Source organism: Eimeria acervulina, genomic scaffold (genome assembly GCF_000499425.1).
Source record: "Eimeria acervulina Houghton genomic scaffold, Eah_scaff85, whole genome shotgun sequence".
In the NCBI taxonomy this organism is placed as follows: domain Eukaryota; phylum Apicomplexa; class Conoidasida; order Eucoccidiorida; family Eimeriidae; genus Eimeria; species Eimeria acervulina.
The window spans coordinates 41,802-59,858 of record NW_013549561.1 but is presented as its reverse complement, the minus strand read 5'-3'; the positions used below and the strand labels follow the sequence as shown (position 1 = coordinate 59,858).

Below are 18,057 nucleotides of genomic sequence, written 5' to 3'. Positions count from 1 at the left end.
TGTGTATATATATATATATATATATATATATATATATATATATATATATATATATATAATGCGGCGAGGTAGCCCTATAAAAAGAAAACCAACTTCGCTCTCTTAAAGCTACTGTTGCTGCAGCGCTGCTCTTGGTACAGAGCTGCTGTTGCTCCAGAGCTTCCGGCGCTGCGGAGCTGCTTGTGCTGCTGCCCCAGAGTTGCTGCTGCTCTTATGGTTGATGTTGTTGTTTGTTTCAGGTCGCGGCTGCTGCGGGCGCTGCGGCCTCACGATTTTGCTGCACTGAGGGAATGCGTCAACCAACTGAAGGAATGCGACGAAATAAACCCCGCGGTGTACAAACACGAGGAGGAAAACTGCTTTGTGCGGTGAGCAGCAGCAGCTGCAACAGCAGCAGCAGCAGCAATAGCCACCTTCTTTCCTGCTGCTGTCGGTCCCCGAGAAACTCAGGAAGGAAAGGGTGTAATGCTTCGTAGGTTCTAGGGCCTATGATCGAGGGTTTAGGGTTTACTAGGGTTTAGGGTTTTGGTTTAGTGGGTGTTTTTAGGAATGTCCTTTGTTCAGGCAACGGGTGTTTGAGTGTCTCTTGAGGGGCGATAGCGGCGGAGAAGAAGCAAAGGAGAAAGAAGAAACAGACAATAGCGAAGAAACCAGCAAGAGAGAAGAAACAAACGAGAGCGAAGAAACAAAGGCAGAGGAGACAAGTGAAGGGCCTTTAAACTTCGCAAATGCCCAGGGGAATAATATAGAGGAGACAAATGCAAAAAAACAAAATATAATGGAGACGAATGTAAAGAAAACAAACTTTAAAAAGACAGATGTACAATTATCTGAAGGGGGAATCGAACGCCTGGCGTATCCTTTGCTGCTGGAGGCAACGAATGCAGAGAGACTTTTCTTGTCTTTTACAAAGATCAGCGACGCGTTCGTCATAACATATGAATTGAGGAATTTAGTTGCTTTTGCTGTTGTCTTCCTGTTCTGCTGCTCTGTCTTTGTTGGTTTGTTGTTGCTTTTTCTTGCTTGGTGTGTTTGTTTATTTGTTTGTTTGTTTGTTTGTTCGCTCATTCATTCGCTTTTCTGCTTGCTCTTTATTTGTTTTTCGCTTTTTTTAACCGCTTCCCCTTTGTGGATTTGCTCGTTCTCCTTTAGTCCGAGCTGCTGCTGCTGCTGCTGCTTATGTTCCCTTTGACTGTTTGAACGAGCTGTTGCTGCTGCTGCTGCTGTTTTTTTTTTCTTTTTTTGCTTTTATTCAGGTCGATGCTGGACTGGCACGTGCCCTATTTACCTTTTCTTCGCGAGTTATTTGTTGAAGGAACATCTATTTCACTTCTTTCTCTGTTGCTCTTCTCCGTCGTAGAGCTGCCGCGACTTGAAAGGCAAGCCATACGATACGCTGGAGGGGAAATGCAGAAAATATGAAATTACAGCAGACAAACAAAGAAAGAAGAATGCTGCACACGGTTCCAAGTGCAACGATACACTTTGTACATATTTCTTTTGTGTCTTTCTCTTCTGCTCTTTGTTCGTTTGTTGAGGCATTTATGAACTAAATAAGCAACAGACAAGATTTTTTTCTGTATTTATTAATGTATTTTTTTTAGGCTTAACGCCGCGTGCACAAAACTTCGTCCAGTGGAAGAAGACGAGGCATTGGAGGATACAAACCTGAAGGCAGCCATTTGCAATTCAGCTCTCAAGTAAGCATTTTCTTCTTTTTATGTAATAAAGAAATAAGTATATATATATGTATATTCATTTAGTGCACATAAATAAAATAAGCATCAATGAGTGTATTCAATTTAAAAGGTGTGAGGAAGTTCCTACTGCATGCAGCACGAGGAAATCCGCTTGCTTCTGAAGCCATTCTACTTTCTCTTTCTTTTTTTCTTCTCTTCTCATAAGCAAACAAAAAGCCAAATAATTGTCTACGCACTGCCTTTTGGTTTGCTGTAACCTGCTGAGCGATTTTCATTGTCGTTGTTTGTGTGCTTGCGTCGTTCCCTTTCTGCTGTATATATATATATATATATATTCATGCGCATCTGTATGCTTGTTTGAACAATGGTTTGCTGGCGATGGCTGTAGGACAGAGGACTCCGCGCTTTGCACTTTCGAATACAATTTGTGTTGCTGTGCATCGCTTGTTTTGTTTTTTCTAATTTCTCTGCATGCCTGCAGGTGTATTGATATCTCATGCACACCCCTAGCAGCCTCTCTGTCTCCCAGCACTTCGATTTGCTGCCACTTTCGCCCGAACTTCCAGAAAAGCCAGGAGGGGCTACGCTGTGTGCTGATTAGAGAGGAAGGCGAGGCAAGTAGGCGCGATCATGGAGATAGAGAGGAAATGTGCGGTGTGTAGAGACAAAAGAACGGATAAAGTAGTTTAAATGTGCAGACTACTAGTTGCATACAAAGCTTTGCCTGTGCTGCCTATTCATCTTTTTTGAATTCAACTCCAGCGGAGGCTTCCCAACACGTAGCAAGAGCACTAACGCGACGTTAACGGGAAATTGCCCGTCTCTGCTGCTTGTTGGCCTAGGGGACAGTTTGAAATCTACTTTTCTTTGTCATTGTAGCACTTAAATCGCCGCTTTCGCCCTTGAGGCGTTCCGGTTTACTGATATTTATTTACATGAGGGAAGCGGCTATCTCCGTGGAAGCCAACACTAATCGAAAGACGAGATGAATTGCGAAAGAAATACATTAGGACAGACTGTTACAGAGTTGTTGAAAGAGAGGAATCTCAACGAAAACGCAGCTTGAACGTGCAGCGTTCCTCCTAAGCCAGTCGCGACGGCTTGGCGGTGTGAGGAGGCGATGCGTCAATCTATCAAGTGTTGTTTCCGTGCAAATTGTAACAACGCGTTTACTATTGCTGGGCTTATTTTGAATGTTTATACAGTGATGGTTTGTTTACTTTCTCTTAGAAAGCTTGCTGCGCACAGCCTGAGCCCTCTGCTTCCTCGCCACCATTACCTTGAACCGTTCAAAGTCTGTCAGCGCGGCGCGGCGCTGCTTCGCTATGCGTCTTTTTCCCCATGCAGTTTCATTAAACTTTGCAATTACATCGTCTTTTTCCAGTGCCTTCCGCAGCGTTACAGAACGAACGCCGTGGGGGATCTTCAAACGCATGTCAGTGAGCGCCACACGCCGAATTGGAATCGCCTGACGCTTCACTCTGAAAAAAAGAACGGGAAGCGGCAGCAAAACTACTCATAAATGAGTCAAAAAGATGCATTCAAAGTACATGTATACCCTCAAAACTCAACAGACTTGTCAAACCCTCAACTCAGCACGAGAAAACATACGTTCATACATATGCAAGCATGCTGCATCATGGGTGACAGAAAACCCAAGAGCATTCATTTGTAAATCTCAAAACTAGACTGAATGAAATAACTGCTAATGATGTAATTTTCGTGGACAAGCTCATAATACGTATGCCGCACGCTGCAGCTGCAGCTTGCAGCGGAATTCGTTCAACTTACCCCGTCACGCCCGCTCCATCAACGAGGACGCGGTTGAGGTTGATGATGTCCACAACGAAGCAAAGCTGAACACAAAAAAAGAATAGACAAACGAGCAACAATCGATTAAAAAAAGAAACACAGAAAGCAACACAATTAACGAACAGTATGCCGGATCTCCGTTCAGTGCAGCATGCAAAGAGAGCCGGCACCAAACAGCGTTTCATTATGCCCAATATCCGCATAATAAAACGCAAACGATATTTCAGCAAACAAAAATTCAACGCATTCAAACGCCAAAACTGTTGGCTGAAACCTGCAACAACTGCATGCGAAGCAGGAGGACACCTCTGCCAAGTGCGCAGAGAAAACGTCACCGACTGGAGTTGTATATCATACGAACTTCTAAAGACAAACACCAACATCATCGGTAAGTGCATAATTAGAAAAATAAACGCCTGAATTCCTCTACAACGAAGCACAAGTGCTTGCATGCGGCACCCATGCATGTGGAGCGCACAGTGTGCTGTCGAAAAGAGGAATCAAGAAAAATCATTTGCTAAAGCATAATATTATAAGTTCAATTTGAACGTTCAATGAAATCGAATTATATGGAAAATCATCGAAAGAAGGCAGCTTAAGCTCCCGTTCAGCCCCCCACACTCCCGTATTTCGGCAGTAGTAGGCCCAGGAGCACGCAACAAAAACGGAAGACAAACAAAACAGCTCGAAGATCAGAAAAGAGCAGAAACGAAGCAAAGCACAACCGGAGAGAAAAGAGAGAAGTAATGCTTTCAACTTGCTCAGCTCACCTTGCCTTCGTCAGGACCATACTGCACCACGCACAGGCGGCCAGGCTCAATGAACCTCCTAAAGAGCGCCATTTTCGCCTTTCTTTGCTTCCCAACAACAAAAAGAAGTTCAATTATCAGCCGCCGGCAGTTTTCAGGTCTGCATCCTCCACAACTTAAACCAACTTATCACCAGCAGCCCCCGTGGCTCCCCCCAAGCATAGCAACCCCTGACGGAACCAAGCCCCATGCATGCAGCCCCTGATGACGAGCAACAATATTCAACTTTGATTTTTAAATGTATTTTCATCATAAATACAAGTAGATTCTTTCCATGCAATTTTTTTACATCTTGAAGATGTCTCGAGAGAGTCTTCCGCACGTTCGCCTCGCTGCAACTCCGTTTAAATCTCCGATAGTAAGGAGGGTCTTCGACTCTTGCTTTGCAGAACACAGCTGTAAGATGCAGTACTGACAAATACCTAAGCTTAGACTCACTAAAAAGCATAAGGTCCCCGGCGCCATCTTTATGCGACCTGGGAGCACCTGCACACGGACCTGCGGCTGATAGCTGTTCCCGTGAGCGTACGGCCTTCCATGTGTTTGAACGAACCTCGTTGCAACTCATGGTGAAAGCCAAACCAATATGTAAATGTGCGCATCCCCCTTCTGATGCGTCCAGCAACAATTTAGACAGTTTTTAAGCGCTGCCTTGGACTTCAGCACGCAGCGTGCGCGCCTTCGGAATACCTGAAACATCTTTAGGCACAGCATACTGCGCCTCCCTCTTCCTTGTCCCCCCAGCACCACATGCCATCGTGTGCCTTGGGCGCTTCCCAGAGGATAGTTCGAGCAAAGGGACTTCTCCTGGCACGCTTGCTGCTGCTTCTGCAACGCGTAGTGTTTCTACTGTTCCATCGGTTCCTCCTGCTTGTTTCTTTGTGTTGCGTCTTTTCCGGTGCATTGCGAGCTGTTGCATATTTGTCTATTCCGCTACTTGAGGTTGAAGACCCTTCCACTCAGACACTCTCTGACTTTGCTGAAATCTAGAGAAGGGGGCAGTATTATGTATCGCGGTTTCGCTTCATGCGCCATTCAGCCTTCAGCACGAACACCCATACCATTTACACGAGTCCCACCGACAAAGCCGATGTTAACGACTGATGCGTTTGGCTCTGTATAAATGTTCGTGAGTTGCATTGTTTATCATTCCTTGCAGTGCGTAGTGCCTTCTGCCGTTGCACTCGACCATTTGCTTGTATCCCCTGCAGGAGTCTGTGCCGTATGTATTTGCCTTGAATTCACTACTGCTGGAGGGCATCTGCAGTATTTTTGGCTTCAACAGCAGGTCCGCTTTGTCCTGCTTCCCTCATCGTAAAGTTTTTTTTCGAAGTATTCCCTGGCAGTGCTTGCGACAATTCTCGTTCTTCCTCTGTTGTAGAGTTTGTGGATTTAGTACAAGCATCTGCCTGTTGGGGCCTTGCGTTGGTCATGCTGTGGTCTACACTAACCGGCTAATGAATCTGTGGCAAAGCTAGGGGCCCTACCAGTAATGGTGCTTTTTGGAAACCCGTAGAGCTTTCAGCAAAGATTAATGACTAGTAGGGCCGCTCATTCTGCTGTCGGTGCGCCTGAGAAGTGGGCTAACTTGCTGATTCGCTAAAAGGAAATACTATCACAGCCGTTGATCGATGGTAAACCCACTGCGAAATCCATTGTGCATTCCTTCCGTATTTATTTAGTAGTCAGAAGACGCTACACGAGTCCCGGTTTGAAAGTGTTCCCTTGCCTTCTCTGTTGGCATTCCGGCGAACTGGCGTTCCTCTGCTAAGAGGCACATCCTAGGCCACAAAAACGGACTTGGCTGCCCGCTCCACCGTGGTCTTGATTGCATTGTTGCCCACAAAAAGGGTGGTTGTGCACTCTGCGCAAAAATTCCGTACGAAGCTGCACTAAAACGTAAAATCGACAGCATTCTTGTACCAGAAGAGACCGTCGTCTAAGCTGTAGCCATTAACTGTACACTCGTTGTTGAGAATGGAAGTAACTGCAATTGAAAAGCTAATATAGGGACCAAGAAAAAATCAATTTAGAAAGGAAGAGCGAGTCACTGCAATTAAACGCTGTTGGGGAACAAACTGCGTGAACAGTAGGGTGAGGAGATTATCGGTCTCCAACCACAATCGCGATTCATTTCCTATGACTGGCAGTTTGTCGTATTGCATGATGCACGAGCAGGGCAAAGCCGCGGAACAATTCTTCAGCTGTGGAAGCCATGAAGGCTCCCTCCCAGTTCTGTATGGGGCGCATGATCGGCTAGAATAGGTAGGTGCCTGCCGTACAGTAGTGACTAAAAATTGTTTTTTGTCCCCAGTATATCGCGTAGAGATCCTTTCACCAACCAAATGATTCTGCTCTCTTTCTGTGAAACAGTGCGGGAAGCAGGCGGTTATTTGGTGTACTCAACGAGTCCTATGCATACTGAAGGGGCATGACCCCAGCGAATATCGCTGGCTGTGGCTTCAAGGAATAAGAGTTTGTGCGGATCAGGGCACGTCAATACTGACGGCGATGCCAAGTTTTTGGTGCTCTATCTGGCGGCTTCTCTGTCCAAAAGAGTTGCTTGTTATTCTCGAGAAAGTTAACCAGATTGGACAGGGATGGAATTACGGTAGTTTGACGCAGGATAGAGAAAATTATGAACCTCGTTTTTGTTGCACAGGGGGGTTCCTTAGCCCGGGTGTGGCTTGGAAAGGCCGTAGCCCTTCTCTAACATCGCTTGCCAAGCAAGTGTCACTCTATTGCGAACAGTGTTAACGAAGGCACGAAGACGCGTGGGTATTCTTGCCTGTGCGTTCATATTGCATTAGGGGTTGCTACCTGCCCTATTTGCGAAGATGCCAATAGCGACTGTAGCAGTTCAGGCGCATTTTTAAAGACGAAAGTGTACCAAAATAGAAGCACAAAATTCTGCAGCCTCCATGGTGCTTGGCCTCTCACATTTTGACCGTCAGCAGGAGGGAAGGCAACCGTTAAAAACTAATGGAAAAAGCATTGGATTGCGAAAAGTGATTTTATTCTGATGTGCCGCTATCCTTTCTCCGCGCCACTTCCGAAAGGCATATTCTGATCATTCTCAGTTGTTCAAGATGAGAAGAGGCTGAACAATTAAAAGGAATTTAAGGAGAATGTCCAAGACACTTCTTGCGGTTATAGCGCCTTCGCAACATATTAGTGCTATACACAGAACAGACAAGCTGTGGTGGTGGGTTCGTTTGCTCGTGCCTTCCTCTCTCAACCATGGGGTGCCACCAAATGTAACTAGATTCCTCGATCTTAGTCGAGAAGCGTCGTGAACTGCAATAGAATAAAACACGCACAAGAGCTGCTTACATGCAGTTAAGCTCCCCTCAAGCCACCAGGGCCTCCGTGGACAACCACACTAGATCCGGTTGCTGGTGCGGAGAAAAGCCGCGCAGGCACGAGTTTGCAACGCATCCTGCTGCATGCAACCCCTGGTGCACGGCAGCCGCGCGTACACGAATGCCCACGCTTTCTTTTAGTGCTCGTCAAGCACTGTCCACAATATTGTAACACTTATTTAGCAGTCACTAGCTAGCCTGAGCGCAATTAGGAATATATTGCGCAACTTCCGACAGACCACGTTACAACCCAACAGTCGCTGGTGCATAGTTCCCAACCTATGGTTGCCCATTTGCGGCACTAGAAGCGATATAAAACTCGAAAGTATTTCTTGATTTGACTGTATGGTGGAGGTTTAATAACTGTTGAAACTGAAATGCTCTAGGTAGCTCAGGCATTCAATTTACGGAACCTGCGGCCCACGTCTCGCAGTGGGATGCCAAGCATAATAAGCCTTGTATTGGGACCGGTGAATCTACGGTTTGAAAACAGAACTTCTAATCATAATTTTCTTTTCAATCAAAATATTAGTTGTTTTAAACTTGTTTGAGATGGGTCGGACGCTCGCCGGGCAGCCGTAGCCCGGAGATCGCATGTTCGAATACTACTGCTGTGGCTTGCGTGCGGCGGGGGTGACTGTTTGGAGAAGAAACTTCATTGTCATTCAATAAATCCCTCGGCAAAGTCTGTAATTTTGTTTTTATATTGTTTCCGTTATGATCTGAGGCTCTATTTTTCGCGCTTTCGTCTGATCTCACCGCTGCGTCGTCCAGCAGCTTCGGTTGCAGCACAACCAGGGCTCAAGTGCGAATTGTGTTGCCTATTTGAGGAAACATCTTAAGAATGACTTCAAAATATAATACTTCTACAACTCTGTAGCGTAACGGAGTTCGCATTTCCAGGCCGAACGCCTCATCTCCCGCCGGTTTCTGGCGTCGGCGGCGCTCGACTGCTTCTGAATCTTCTATGCTTATCTAATGGATGGTGGATTTCGTTCGTTCTTGTCGTTAAGAAGTTCAAACCCAGCAGACCCACTTGCTCATCGCATCTCTTTGACGAATACTTGACCATTTTACTCCGCTGACGCCGACACCCACACAAAGAAGACAGCGGCGTTTATTCAGCGAATAAGACGATTTTTTGAAGTCTAGGCAGCGATAATCTTGGCATTGAGTTTGAAAAGAACGAAAAGGGTTGATATTGAGATACCTACCACCATTTTGTGTTTCCTTTCGAGAGGATGCCGCCGCCGTTGCTGCAGAGTTGGTCTTTTCTGCACGATATATTAAATTACTCCACAGCGATCTTCTGGCTGCTGGCCTATGTGGCTGTTTTGCAGAAAGTTCATAAGGAGAGGAATGCATGCGGGCTTTCATTTCAGACGCTTTTTGCGTTGGTATTAGTTGAGGTCAGCAATGTGTTGCTGATATTGTGTCTGTTGTCCTATCACAACAAACCATTGAACGCAGATTTCTTCCTTGTGGATTGCACTTCAGCGATAATTTCGATTTGTGCTTTTGTCTATTTGTTCCGCAACTTCCGGCAATCCTATGAAAAACAACGTGATACCTTTGGGCAGAAGTATTTGCGTCTATTGAAGATGCCGGCAGCGTGCGGGCCTCATAGCCATCTCTGTTTTTTGTATATTCTTTCCTTTATTCTGTCTTTCACGATGTTTATTTTGCGTCGATCTCCTCACGCTCCTTCAATTGGAGATGTCGCACGATATGGAAATGGACGGGTAGCTGCAGGCATGCTGCTTTCTTTCTGGGAATGCTTTAATGATAGCGTATTGGCTCTTGCTTTGCTGCCTCAGCTGCAGATGTTTTACAGTAGAAGACCGCGCAAGGTCTCTAATCTCCTCGGCACTTTTGTCGCTATGCTCTTCTGTGCTAGGACATTGGCTTTCATCTATTGGTCAGTCTTCTTCTTCGTCTTCTTCCGCTTCTTTTCTTTGTTCTTGCGATGACTGTTGTTTTTTCTGTCTTTAAAGATTATTTCCTCCTCTTCGGCGAGCCCTTCACCACCATCACTTGCTTTCTTCTCCCGTTCTGCTGCTGGGTCTAGGGTTTAAGATTTAGGGTCTAGGGCATTAGGGTTTAGGGTTTGGCGGCTTCATCATCACTCCCAATGCTGCATGTGTGGTGTCTGTACTGTCTAACTGTGCGACAAAGCGAAGATATCCCAGCGTAATATCAACAGCCATCTTTTATTTATATTTTCTTGCTCTGTTGCTGCTGTTGCTGTCGCTGTTTGCAGGCTGTCGTTCCCGCTGTTTCATAGGAGTCAACCGACAGGGCGAGGCATTCATTTGGCTACTGAGGCTTTGAACATTTTAATTTTGTTGGATTTTCTTTATTATTACGTCAGGGCGAAGCTCTCTGGTCAGGAAGATATTGCCTTGCCGATTTAAAGCAGGGTGTTAGAGCCCTCTCGAGGTGGTTCCTGCATGCAAAGACCGGCAGCTGTTGACAGATGCATAAATGCAAACTGCCTGCGAGTTTATTATGTGTGTTATTCTTACGTCTACTTTTATCCTTACTGCCTTGAGGAGGTAAAGACTGCAACTGCGGTATATAACGTTTGCTGCTGCTCGATATTTGTCGCTTAGCAAATGTACAACGTAAAAACAACAGTGTTCAGCCAACGTAAAAACATTTAAATATTCTCTCGTTCGAAGACTGAAATGTCTTCATGTGGAGTAGCAACTAATTAGTCGACGGTAGATTATTTTATTGATTTACACGCTAGGGGGGCGGCGGCGAACGCCTCTTTTCAGTATTACAATAGCAGGAATATTATAGTATGATAACCATAATATAATGCTAATATTATCGCTGTATTAGCTTCACGCCACAGCACCAGAAACAGCAAGACGAGACACCAGCGAATGCAGCAAATGCTACTGCATAGAGACCACACGAGGAGTAAATAGGACGGAAACTCAAAGATAAATACCTTTTTTGCGTCTATCACAAGCTGCAGAAGACCTAGTTTGCCACCGAATTAATATCATTTGCACAAATTAATTATTTTTCCCCTTGAAGGACAGTGTATACGTTGGGTGTCTGAACGCCCTGAGACATCGCCTGCATGTCGGCAACGCATGGTAGCCGGAACGAGCGAAAGAGTCGCTCTAAAAGATTTGAAAAATGAATTTCAAATAATGCTATATAAAACAGAATAAATTAGCACTTTAAATAAATCTTTTTGATTGTTTTCCCAGCTAAATCCACAGACATTTACCGCTGCGACAACGCTGTGCATGCATGCGGCCGCTATATATAAGGTTTGTCAAGACAGGGCTGCTGGGTAAGGAATAAATATGAATTAAATGTTTTTTTATTATTCTGAATGTATTTGTTTTGTTGTTTTTCTATAGTGTAATGCTCGAGTTGTTAGCGGCTTAACTCTTTTTCCTTTTCCTTCTTCTTCCCTCCACCTCAGATCCGCCGGCCAGCGAAAATGGCGAAGTTGAGCCGCAGCGCCTGCAGGCGGTTTCTACCCTTGCTTTCTTTTTTTGTTTATTTTGCTGGTTTCATCGCTTCAGCCTCTGCACTTGTGCCAGGAATGGGCCCCACGGTAACCTCCACACGCTCTATTATCATCCACGCAGTACCCTACATTATTGCATTTGTTTTTCTCTATTGAACGATGTGCTGCACCGCACATCAACAGGAATACTAATGCTGGATCTTGTGTGTACATACAGCTGAAATGCAGAGTGGAGATCAGCTGCACTGACCACTGGCTCCCTGCTTTCTACTGCATGCGTCTGCCTACGTACGCACTTTTGTACAGCCTTTCCCTCTAACTCCGCAAAGCTGTACATACACTGCACGCGTTGTTTTGATGCTATCACAGGACTACACCGTCGGCCAACGCATTCCTGTCCAAGTTTCTTCGCTGCAGTCGGTGCAGGGAATTCTGCCCGTCGATCCCTACGGTCCAAATCTCCCTTTCTGCCGGTGAGAACAACTTATTTAGCATTGAACATGCATGCGTGCATGCATGCATACATCCACATATTTATCTATATGTGTGTCTGTGTCCATATCTATATATACATAAGTACCTGCATATCTCTATATCCATTGATGTATATGGATATGCATATATATAAATATATATATATATATTTCTATATCTATGTCTATACATTGATATTTTTATCTACATCTAAATATACACATTCCCCGTGCACCCATATAACATATAACGCATCTCTATTTTTACACATTTGCATGTACGTACACTTGGGCTCATATATATGTATATATATGTATATATATATATATATGATGCATATATGCATATAATATATTTATATATATATATTTGAATCTGCGGTTGATTTTTTTCAGTCCAGAGACGACGGAGATCGAAGAGAATAATTTGGGTCAAATGTTGATGGCGGATCGCGTGCAGAATTCTCCTTATGAGGTTCGATGTAGTTCAGGTGTATAGGCAGCTCTAGCATTGGGTATAGGGGGCGGGGAGATCTGGCTTTAATCAAATGGATTAAACTGAATTAATTTATTTGCTGCGGTGTATGCACAGATCGAATTCATGAAGAATGCAACATGCAAAACTCTCTGCAAAGATGTGCCTCTAACAGAAGAAGTTAAGGGACAGCTGCAGCGTCTCGTTAGAGATAAATATATGTTTCAGATGTAAGTTAGTATATATATATATTATATAGTATATACACCGCAGCGTATATCTGCTGTGTATATATACCCAGTAAGCGCATTATATTCGGGCATACCACAGATAAGATTCTGCCGCTTTTGGGTCTACTGTAACAGTGCGTCAGCTCTATGAATGCATGCATACATACGTGCATGCATGCATGCATACATACATGCATGCATGCAATTGCTTTATGTGTGTTTTATTTGCTGCAGGATTGTCGATCAGCTGTACGCGCTGCAGCTGGTGCAGCGGCCCAACGGCACGAGCGGATATACCATTGGTGTGCCTGTGGGGTTCGAACGCGAGGGGCGCGTCTTTATCTTCAATCACTACAGAATTATTGTGCATTACCACAGCGACACGGAAGACAAACAAACTACATCGGTGGGCGGGAGATCTTCTTCCTTTGATGCGCTGTCTGTGCAGCTCAGAGACCTGCGCAGACACCCCAGCAAATGCAGCTGGGCATTAGTTGCGGCTAGCTGACTAGCTAGGCAAACGATGCCTATGTAGCACTAGTTTCTACCGAGGCAGACCCCTAGCTAGCTAGCTAGCCAGCTAGCCAGTTGTCTTTCGTACATGTTTAAGCTGTCGTGTTTGTCTGGTGGGCTGTGCGTTTGTTTAGGGCTTGTTTAAGCTGCCTTGGGGCTCTGATTCTCCTCAGTATCGCATTGTGCGCCTGGAGGTAGTTCCGGTGTCTGTACAGCACGAAGTTGATGAGTCTGACCGTTTGACTTGCGGGCTTCCTTCAGTGGATCAGTTGCAAGAGAGTTCAGCAGTTCCTTTGCAGACGCCTCTCTCATCTTTGGCTCCTTTTAGCTTTCGAGCTGACGATGCAGCAGACGGAGCAGATATCAGCGAGACAGGGTTGGATCCCCTATATTTGAGTTTCTCTTACGACGTAGTGTTTCAGCCAAGCCCTATTCTATGGAGCGAACGATGGGACATTTACCTCGCGAATGCTCGCGATAGACCGCTCATTCATTGGTTTTCAATTGTGAATTCTTTGGTAGTGTTGCTGCTGCTCTCGGCGCTAGTAGCGATGATACTGCTGCGCGTGCTGTACAGAGACATCAGCAGGTACAATGACCTCTTAGCAGACGAAGAAGATGCAGAAGAAAAAGGCTGGAAACTCCTCCATGGAGATGTATTCAGAAAACCTGCACATTCAACTGTACTGGCAGCTCTGACAGGATCAGGAATGCAGGTACGCCCAGCCATGCAAATTCAGGTGCACAGGCAGATAGTATACATATTTGCATATATTGGAGCGAATAAAGAAATATCTACGCCCAAATATCAGACAATATATTCATTATTTGATGTGCAATTCTGCAGTTAGTAGGCATGGCCTTCGTTACGGTTATTTTCGCTGGCCTTGGCGTCTTTTCGCCTGCATTTCGCGGGAGTTTATTGCAAGTGAGTTTATTTGAGGTGTATGTACACCTCAAATACGCATTTCCCCCCTATATTCCTGCTTCCTTTTCCAGCTCTGTTCTAGCTTTGTAGTCTACAATTTCTACGAATGCTGCGACTTCAGACAATCCTTATACTCTGGACTGTTATGGGGTCTGTTGCGGGCTACACTTCAGCGCGAATGTACAAATTATTTAAAGTAGGTGGTGGCTTGTGGTTGTTTTCGTTTGAAGTTTAGTTTTTAGTATTAACGCGTTTCGAACAGCTGCATCTCCTAGAAAATGCTGCTTCTCCAAGGCACAAACAGTTGCAGCTTGTTGACTGATTCGATGCAAATACACGTAAAAATAGTAAAACAACAATCACACACTTCTTCCATTCGCACCGCTATTTATGCTGTTATCTGCTGCTTTTGCTGCTGCTGCTGCTGCTGCGTTGCAGTCTGTGAACTGGAAGATGACGACCATCCGCACGGCTCTCGTATTCCCTGGGGTTGTTTTTTCAGTGTTTTTCCTGATGAACGTCGTCTTGTGGTCTCAGAGGTCTTCTGCGGCTGTTAGCTTTACGGGGCTGTTGGCTCTGCTGGCGTTGTGGTTTGGCATCAGCATTCCTCTCGTCTTTGCAGTGCGCATGCATGCAAACCTTGATAAGAATAAAGTTATTTAGAGATGTAGATATATATATAAACATGCACTGAGACAGACACCTCAACAAACAAATGCAATGAGGGGAACCGGTTGCTGTAGAAGAGTACGCAGAGATGCTTATTGCCTTTCTTTCCCTACGAATTTAAACAGAATAGAAACAGTGCACGCATGCATGCATTTCCATCTATTTTTATTATTGCATTACTTTGTTCTGTTGCTGCATGCATTTGCGCTGTCTCTCAGGGTGCTTACTACGGCTTCAAACAGCCAGCCATCTCTATACCCGTCCGCATCAACAAAATTCCCAGACAAGTGCCGCAGCAGCCCTGGTTTATGCATCCTGCGTTGTGCTCGATGGTTGGCGGGGCTTTGCCTTTCGGGTAAGCTTAGTTGCAGCAGCAGCAGTAGCATTTGCAGCAGTAGCAGCAGCATCAGCAGGACGCAGGCTGTTGTGGGATGTATGTACATCCCACAGCCATCAACCTGATTTTAATTCAGCACGCGCTGTACGGTGTATCTACACATCACCAGCTGGTGCTTCGCTTGTGCTGCTGTTGCAGGGCCATGCTGACGGAGCTGTTCTTTCTCTTCTCCTGCATCTGGCAGCACCGCTTCTACTACCTCTTCGGTAGGAGGGCTGAGCTTTTTATACCCCTGCACACTTTAGTTGAACTGGAATGATGTTCAGTTGGCTGCTTATTCAGTTTCAGTTGCATTTCAGTGCTTTACCTAAAGCAAACAAACGATTGATTTCGCATATCGCCGGCATATCTATTGATGTACAGTCTATATATATAATGTATCTGTGAGAGTCTCGTCGGTTATACGTACATATATACGAATGATATACTACACCGGCCTGTAGATGTCTGGCTGCTGTTGTCTTTCGCTTTGTTTGTATTTTGTTTTCAGGGTTTTTGTTTTTGGTGTTAATTATTTTGTGTGTGACGTGCGCGGAGATTTCGATAACTTTTGTATACTTTCAGCTCGTCTGGTGAGGAGTTATTTATTTATTTATTTTTCTAGTTTTGTTTCTTTAAGGAGGCGTTTCCTTAGTTTTTAAAATTGTTTTTTTCCTTCTTAACTTTTGTCTTGTGCTGCAGCGAAGATTATAACTGGTGGTGGCGCTCCTTCTTCTGCAGTGCGACCAGTGGGGTGTATGTTATGCTCTACGCGGTTTATTATTATCATTCTCGTTTAAGTCTGTCTCATACTACCGGTTCGCTCGTCTACTTCGGCTATTCCTTTATCATGGCTTATGGATGCTTCATCCTCACCGGTGTGCTAACCCAAACTCAACAACACAGACAAACCCTAAACCCTAAACCCTACCCATGCTTCCAACTCAAAACCCTAAACCCTGGATACGCTGATGAGCCGAAACCCTAGTCCCTAGTTATACTTCGGTCTCCCTATAAGCCCTAGCTATTCTTCTGAGTCAGCACTATAAACCCTACACTAGACACCCTAAACTATAAACCCTGTTTATGATTGTCTAGAAACCCTAAACCCTAGCTATACTGCAGACTAGAAACCCTAAACCCTAAAATCTATCCCTACTACAAACCCGAAATAATAAACAATACAACACCAAAACAATAGAACCGAAAACCTAGCCAGAGCTCTGATACGAAACCCTAAACCATAAACCCTATCTATACTTCAGAGTTGAAGAACTAAACCCTAGCTGGAGTGCTGTCGAAACCGTAAACCCTAGCTAGATGAGTTCGTTATCAGGAGCCTGAGATTTACGCATATACGCTAATTTGCTGTGTTGCGCTGCAGGGGCTGTGGGTTTTATGGCCTCTTTCTTCTTCTTGCGGAAGATATACTCCTCAATCAAAGTCGACTGATGAGTAATAAATAATATACCAACTTACCAACAAGACGAGCTGCTAGGACAGCAGCAACAACAGCGACAAGAATAACAGCAACAGCAGCAACAACAACCAGAGGAATTTGTCTGTCTCCGAGGGCTGCGTCCTCGGGCACTGGGTACAAACATTTTCAAGAAAAACAACAGCAAAATGAAAAGAAATAAATGCAACAAACAACCTCAAACAACAGAGCCGAGCCTCCAGCTTTGTCTTTCATGGGGGCTCACTACAGGCGCACCGGCAGCCTTCTATCTGGTCCCTTGAGGGACTAAGATTATTTATATTTGCATGCGAGTATATATATATATATATATATATATATATATATAATATGCATATATTTGTACATTGGGCATGGATACATACGCTCATACACGTGCAGTGTGTGCAAGTATGTACAGTGTATGGATAAGCTGGTATATCTACAACTGAATGCTCAGCAGCGGCTTGAAGTAAGATGATAAAGGACCTCTGTGTTGTCCGTCAGCTGTCGTCGGCATCGATGTCTGTCTCCTCCCATCCCTTGGGCCTATATGCATATATATACATATATGTAGGCTTCAAGATATATATATATATATATATATATATATATATATACATTGAAGCGGATGGGGTGCGGGGCGTTGGGATGTATGTACAGCTGCAGCTTACAGTTCGAGCAGCTGGTCGATTTGTTCTTCTGGCACTGCCAGTCTGCTGCGTGTGAATTGGCCTGACGTAGCGTATGGAGGGGAAATATAAATATGCAAAGGAGAGAGGCGCCTCTGAGAGCAGAAAACAAAGCGCACGAATAACAAATATGTTGTCCGTCCATCTCTCAAACGCAGCCCGAGCAAAGCCTATCTCTTCTCGCAGCTGTTGCAGACGTTCAGGGTCACAGGAGGAGACGGCGCGGAGTTCTTCTTGGATATCGCGGAGGCGCAACTCCAATGCACTAATCCTTGCCTGAACTTCCGCTGCTTCCTTCTCATCCTGTTAGTCAGCGGCGGCGTTGTTTGATGAAGTATATGTACGCCACAGCAGCGAATACATAGGTCGACCTACGGGCACTTCAGGGCACCCAGCGGCCTCCAGTGGGGCCCGGGCTGCCAGTAGCTTCGCCTTCTGAGCCCTAAAATTTCACATGTGCTGAAAGGCTGAGCAGCAGAAGGGTTTGAAGGGGGGTCTGACCGCAGAGCTGTTAGGTCCGCGTCTTGCTGTGCGAACGTCTGGCTTTTTAGGGTCCTGTAATAAAACGTTTATCGTGATTTATGCCTTTTGATATCTTTTAAACAAAAACAAAAAAAGCCACAGAAGCGCAGTACCAAAAAACTGAAGAGGCGGCGACTTTGTCCGTCTGCACGAGATTTTCATCAAGCAGCATCTTGACCGCATCTTTGGTGGCAGCGATTTGATTTAATTGAAGACAAAAAACTTGGAAGAGAAGAATAATGAAATAAGTGCTTACCTTTGGCTTGCATGCTTCTATAACCCGCTTTTTCTGCGAGTTTCTCCATTTCCTTCGACCCGAAAAACGAATCGGAATCCAAAAGAAGTTTGTGAAATGCATGCAGCTTTTCTTCCGAACTTTGCTTCGCCGGCTTCACCATTTTTGTGAATGCGTTTCAGACAATATAAATATATTCAACAAAAAGGCTGAATTAGAAAGGCGAAATTACTCAAGATTTTACACTGACATGTCTGCATTCGCACCAAGGTTGTAGCAGCTTTCCCTGCGGTGTACAGGCACCTCTGC

The 18,057-nt window shown here is 45.0% G+C and overlaps 3 protein-coding genes across 3 annotated transcripts in view; 2 read left to right on the top strand and 1 right to left on the bottom strand.

Annotated features, from left to right (window-relative positions):
* EAH_00014510 (hypothetical protein, conserved) overlaps positions 1-2,362 on the top strand; it is a gene marked incomplete at both ends in the record, with an annotated part of 6,651 nt that extends 4,289 nt beyond the window's left edge. The window contains 4 exons of the mRNA XM_013394259.1: positions 240-368; positions 565-924; positions 1,605-1,700; positions 2,182-2,362. Coding sequence (XP_013249713.1) covers positions 240-368; positions 565-924; positions 1,605-1,700; positions 2,182-2,362 — 766 coding nt within the window. The remainder of the gene's footprint in view (positions 1-239; positions 369-564; positions 925-1,604; positions 1,701-2,181) is intronic.
* Positions 2,363-2,916: 554 nt separating this feature from the next.
* Positions 2,917-4,354, bottom strand: EAH_00014500 (60S ribosomal protein L14, putative; the record flags this gene model as incomplete). Its single annotated transcript, XM_013394258.1, has 3 exons — positions 2,917-3,181; positions 3,492-3,556; positions 4,283-4,354. The coding sequence occupies 3 exons, from the start codon at positions 4,352-4,354 to the stop codon at positions 2,917-2,919; spliced, it is 402 nt and encodes a 133-aa protein (XP_013249712.1).
* Positions 4,355-12,088: 7,734 nt separating this feature from the next.
* On the top strand, positions 12,089-15,123 carry EAH_00014490 (endomembrane domain70-containing protein, putative; the record flags this gene model as incomplete). Its single annotated transcript, XM_013394257.1, has 8 exons — positions 12,089-12,127; positions 12,245-12,357; positions 12,592-12,763; positions 13,005-13,586; positions 13,920-13,994; positions 14,237-14,419; positions 14,686-14,822; positions 15,003-15,123. The coding sequence occupies 8 exons, from the start codon at positions 12,089-12,091 to the stop codon at positions 15,121-15,123; spliced, it is 1,422 nt and encodes a 473-aa protein (XP_013249711.1).
* Between the last annotated feature and the right edge of the window lie 2,934 nt (positions 15,124-18,057).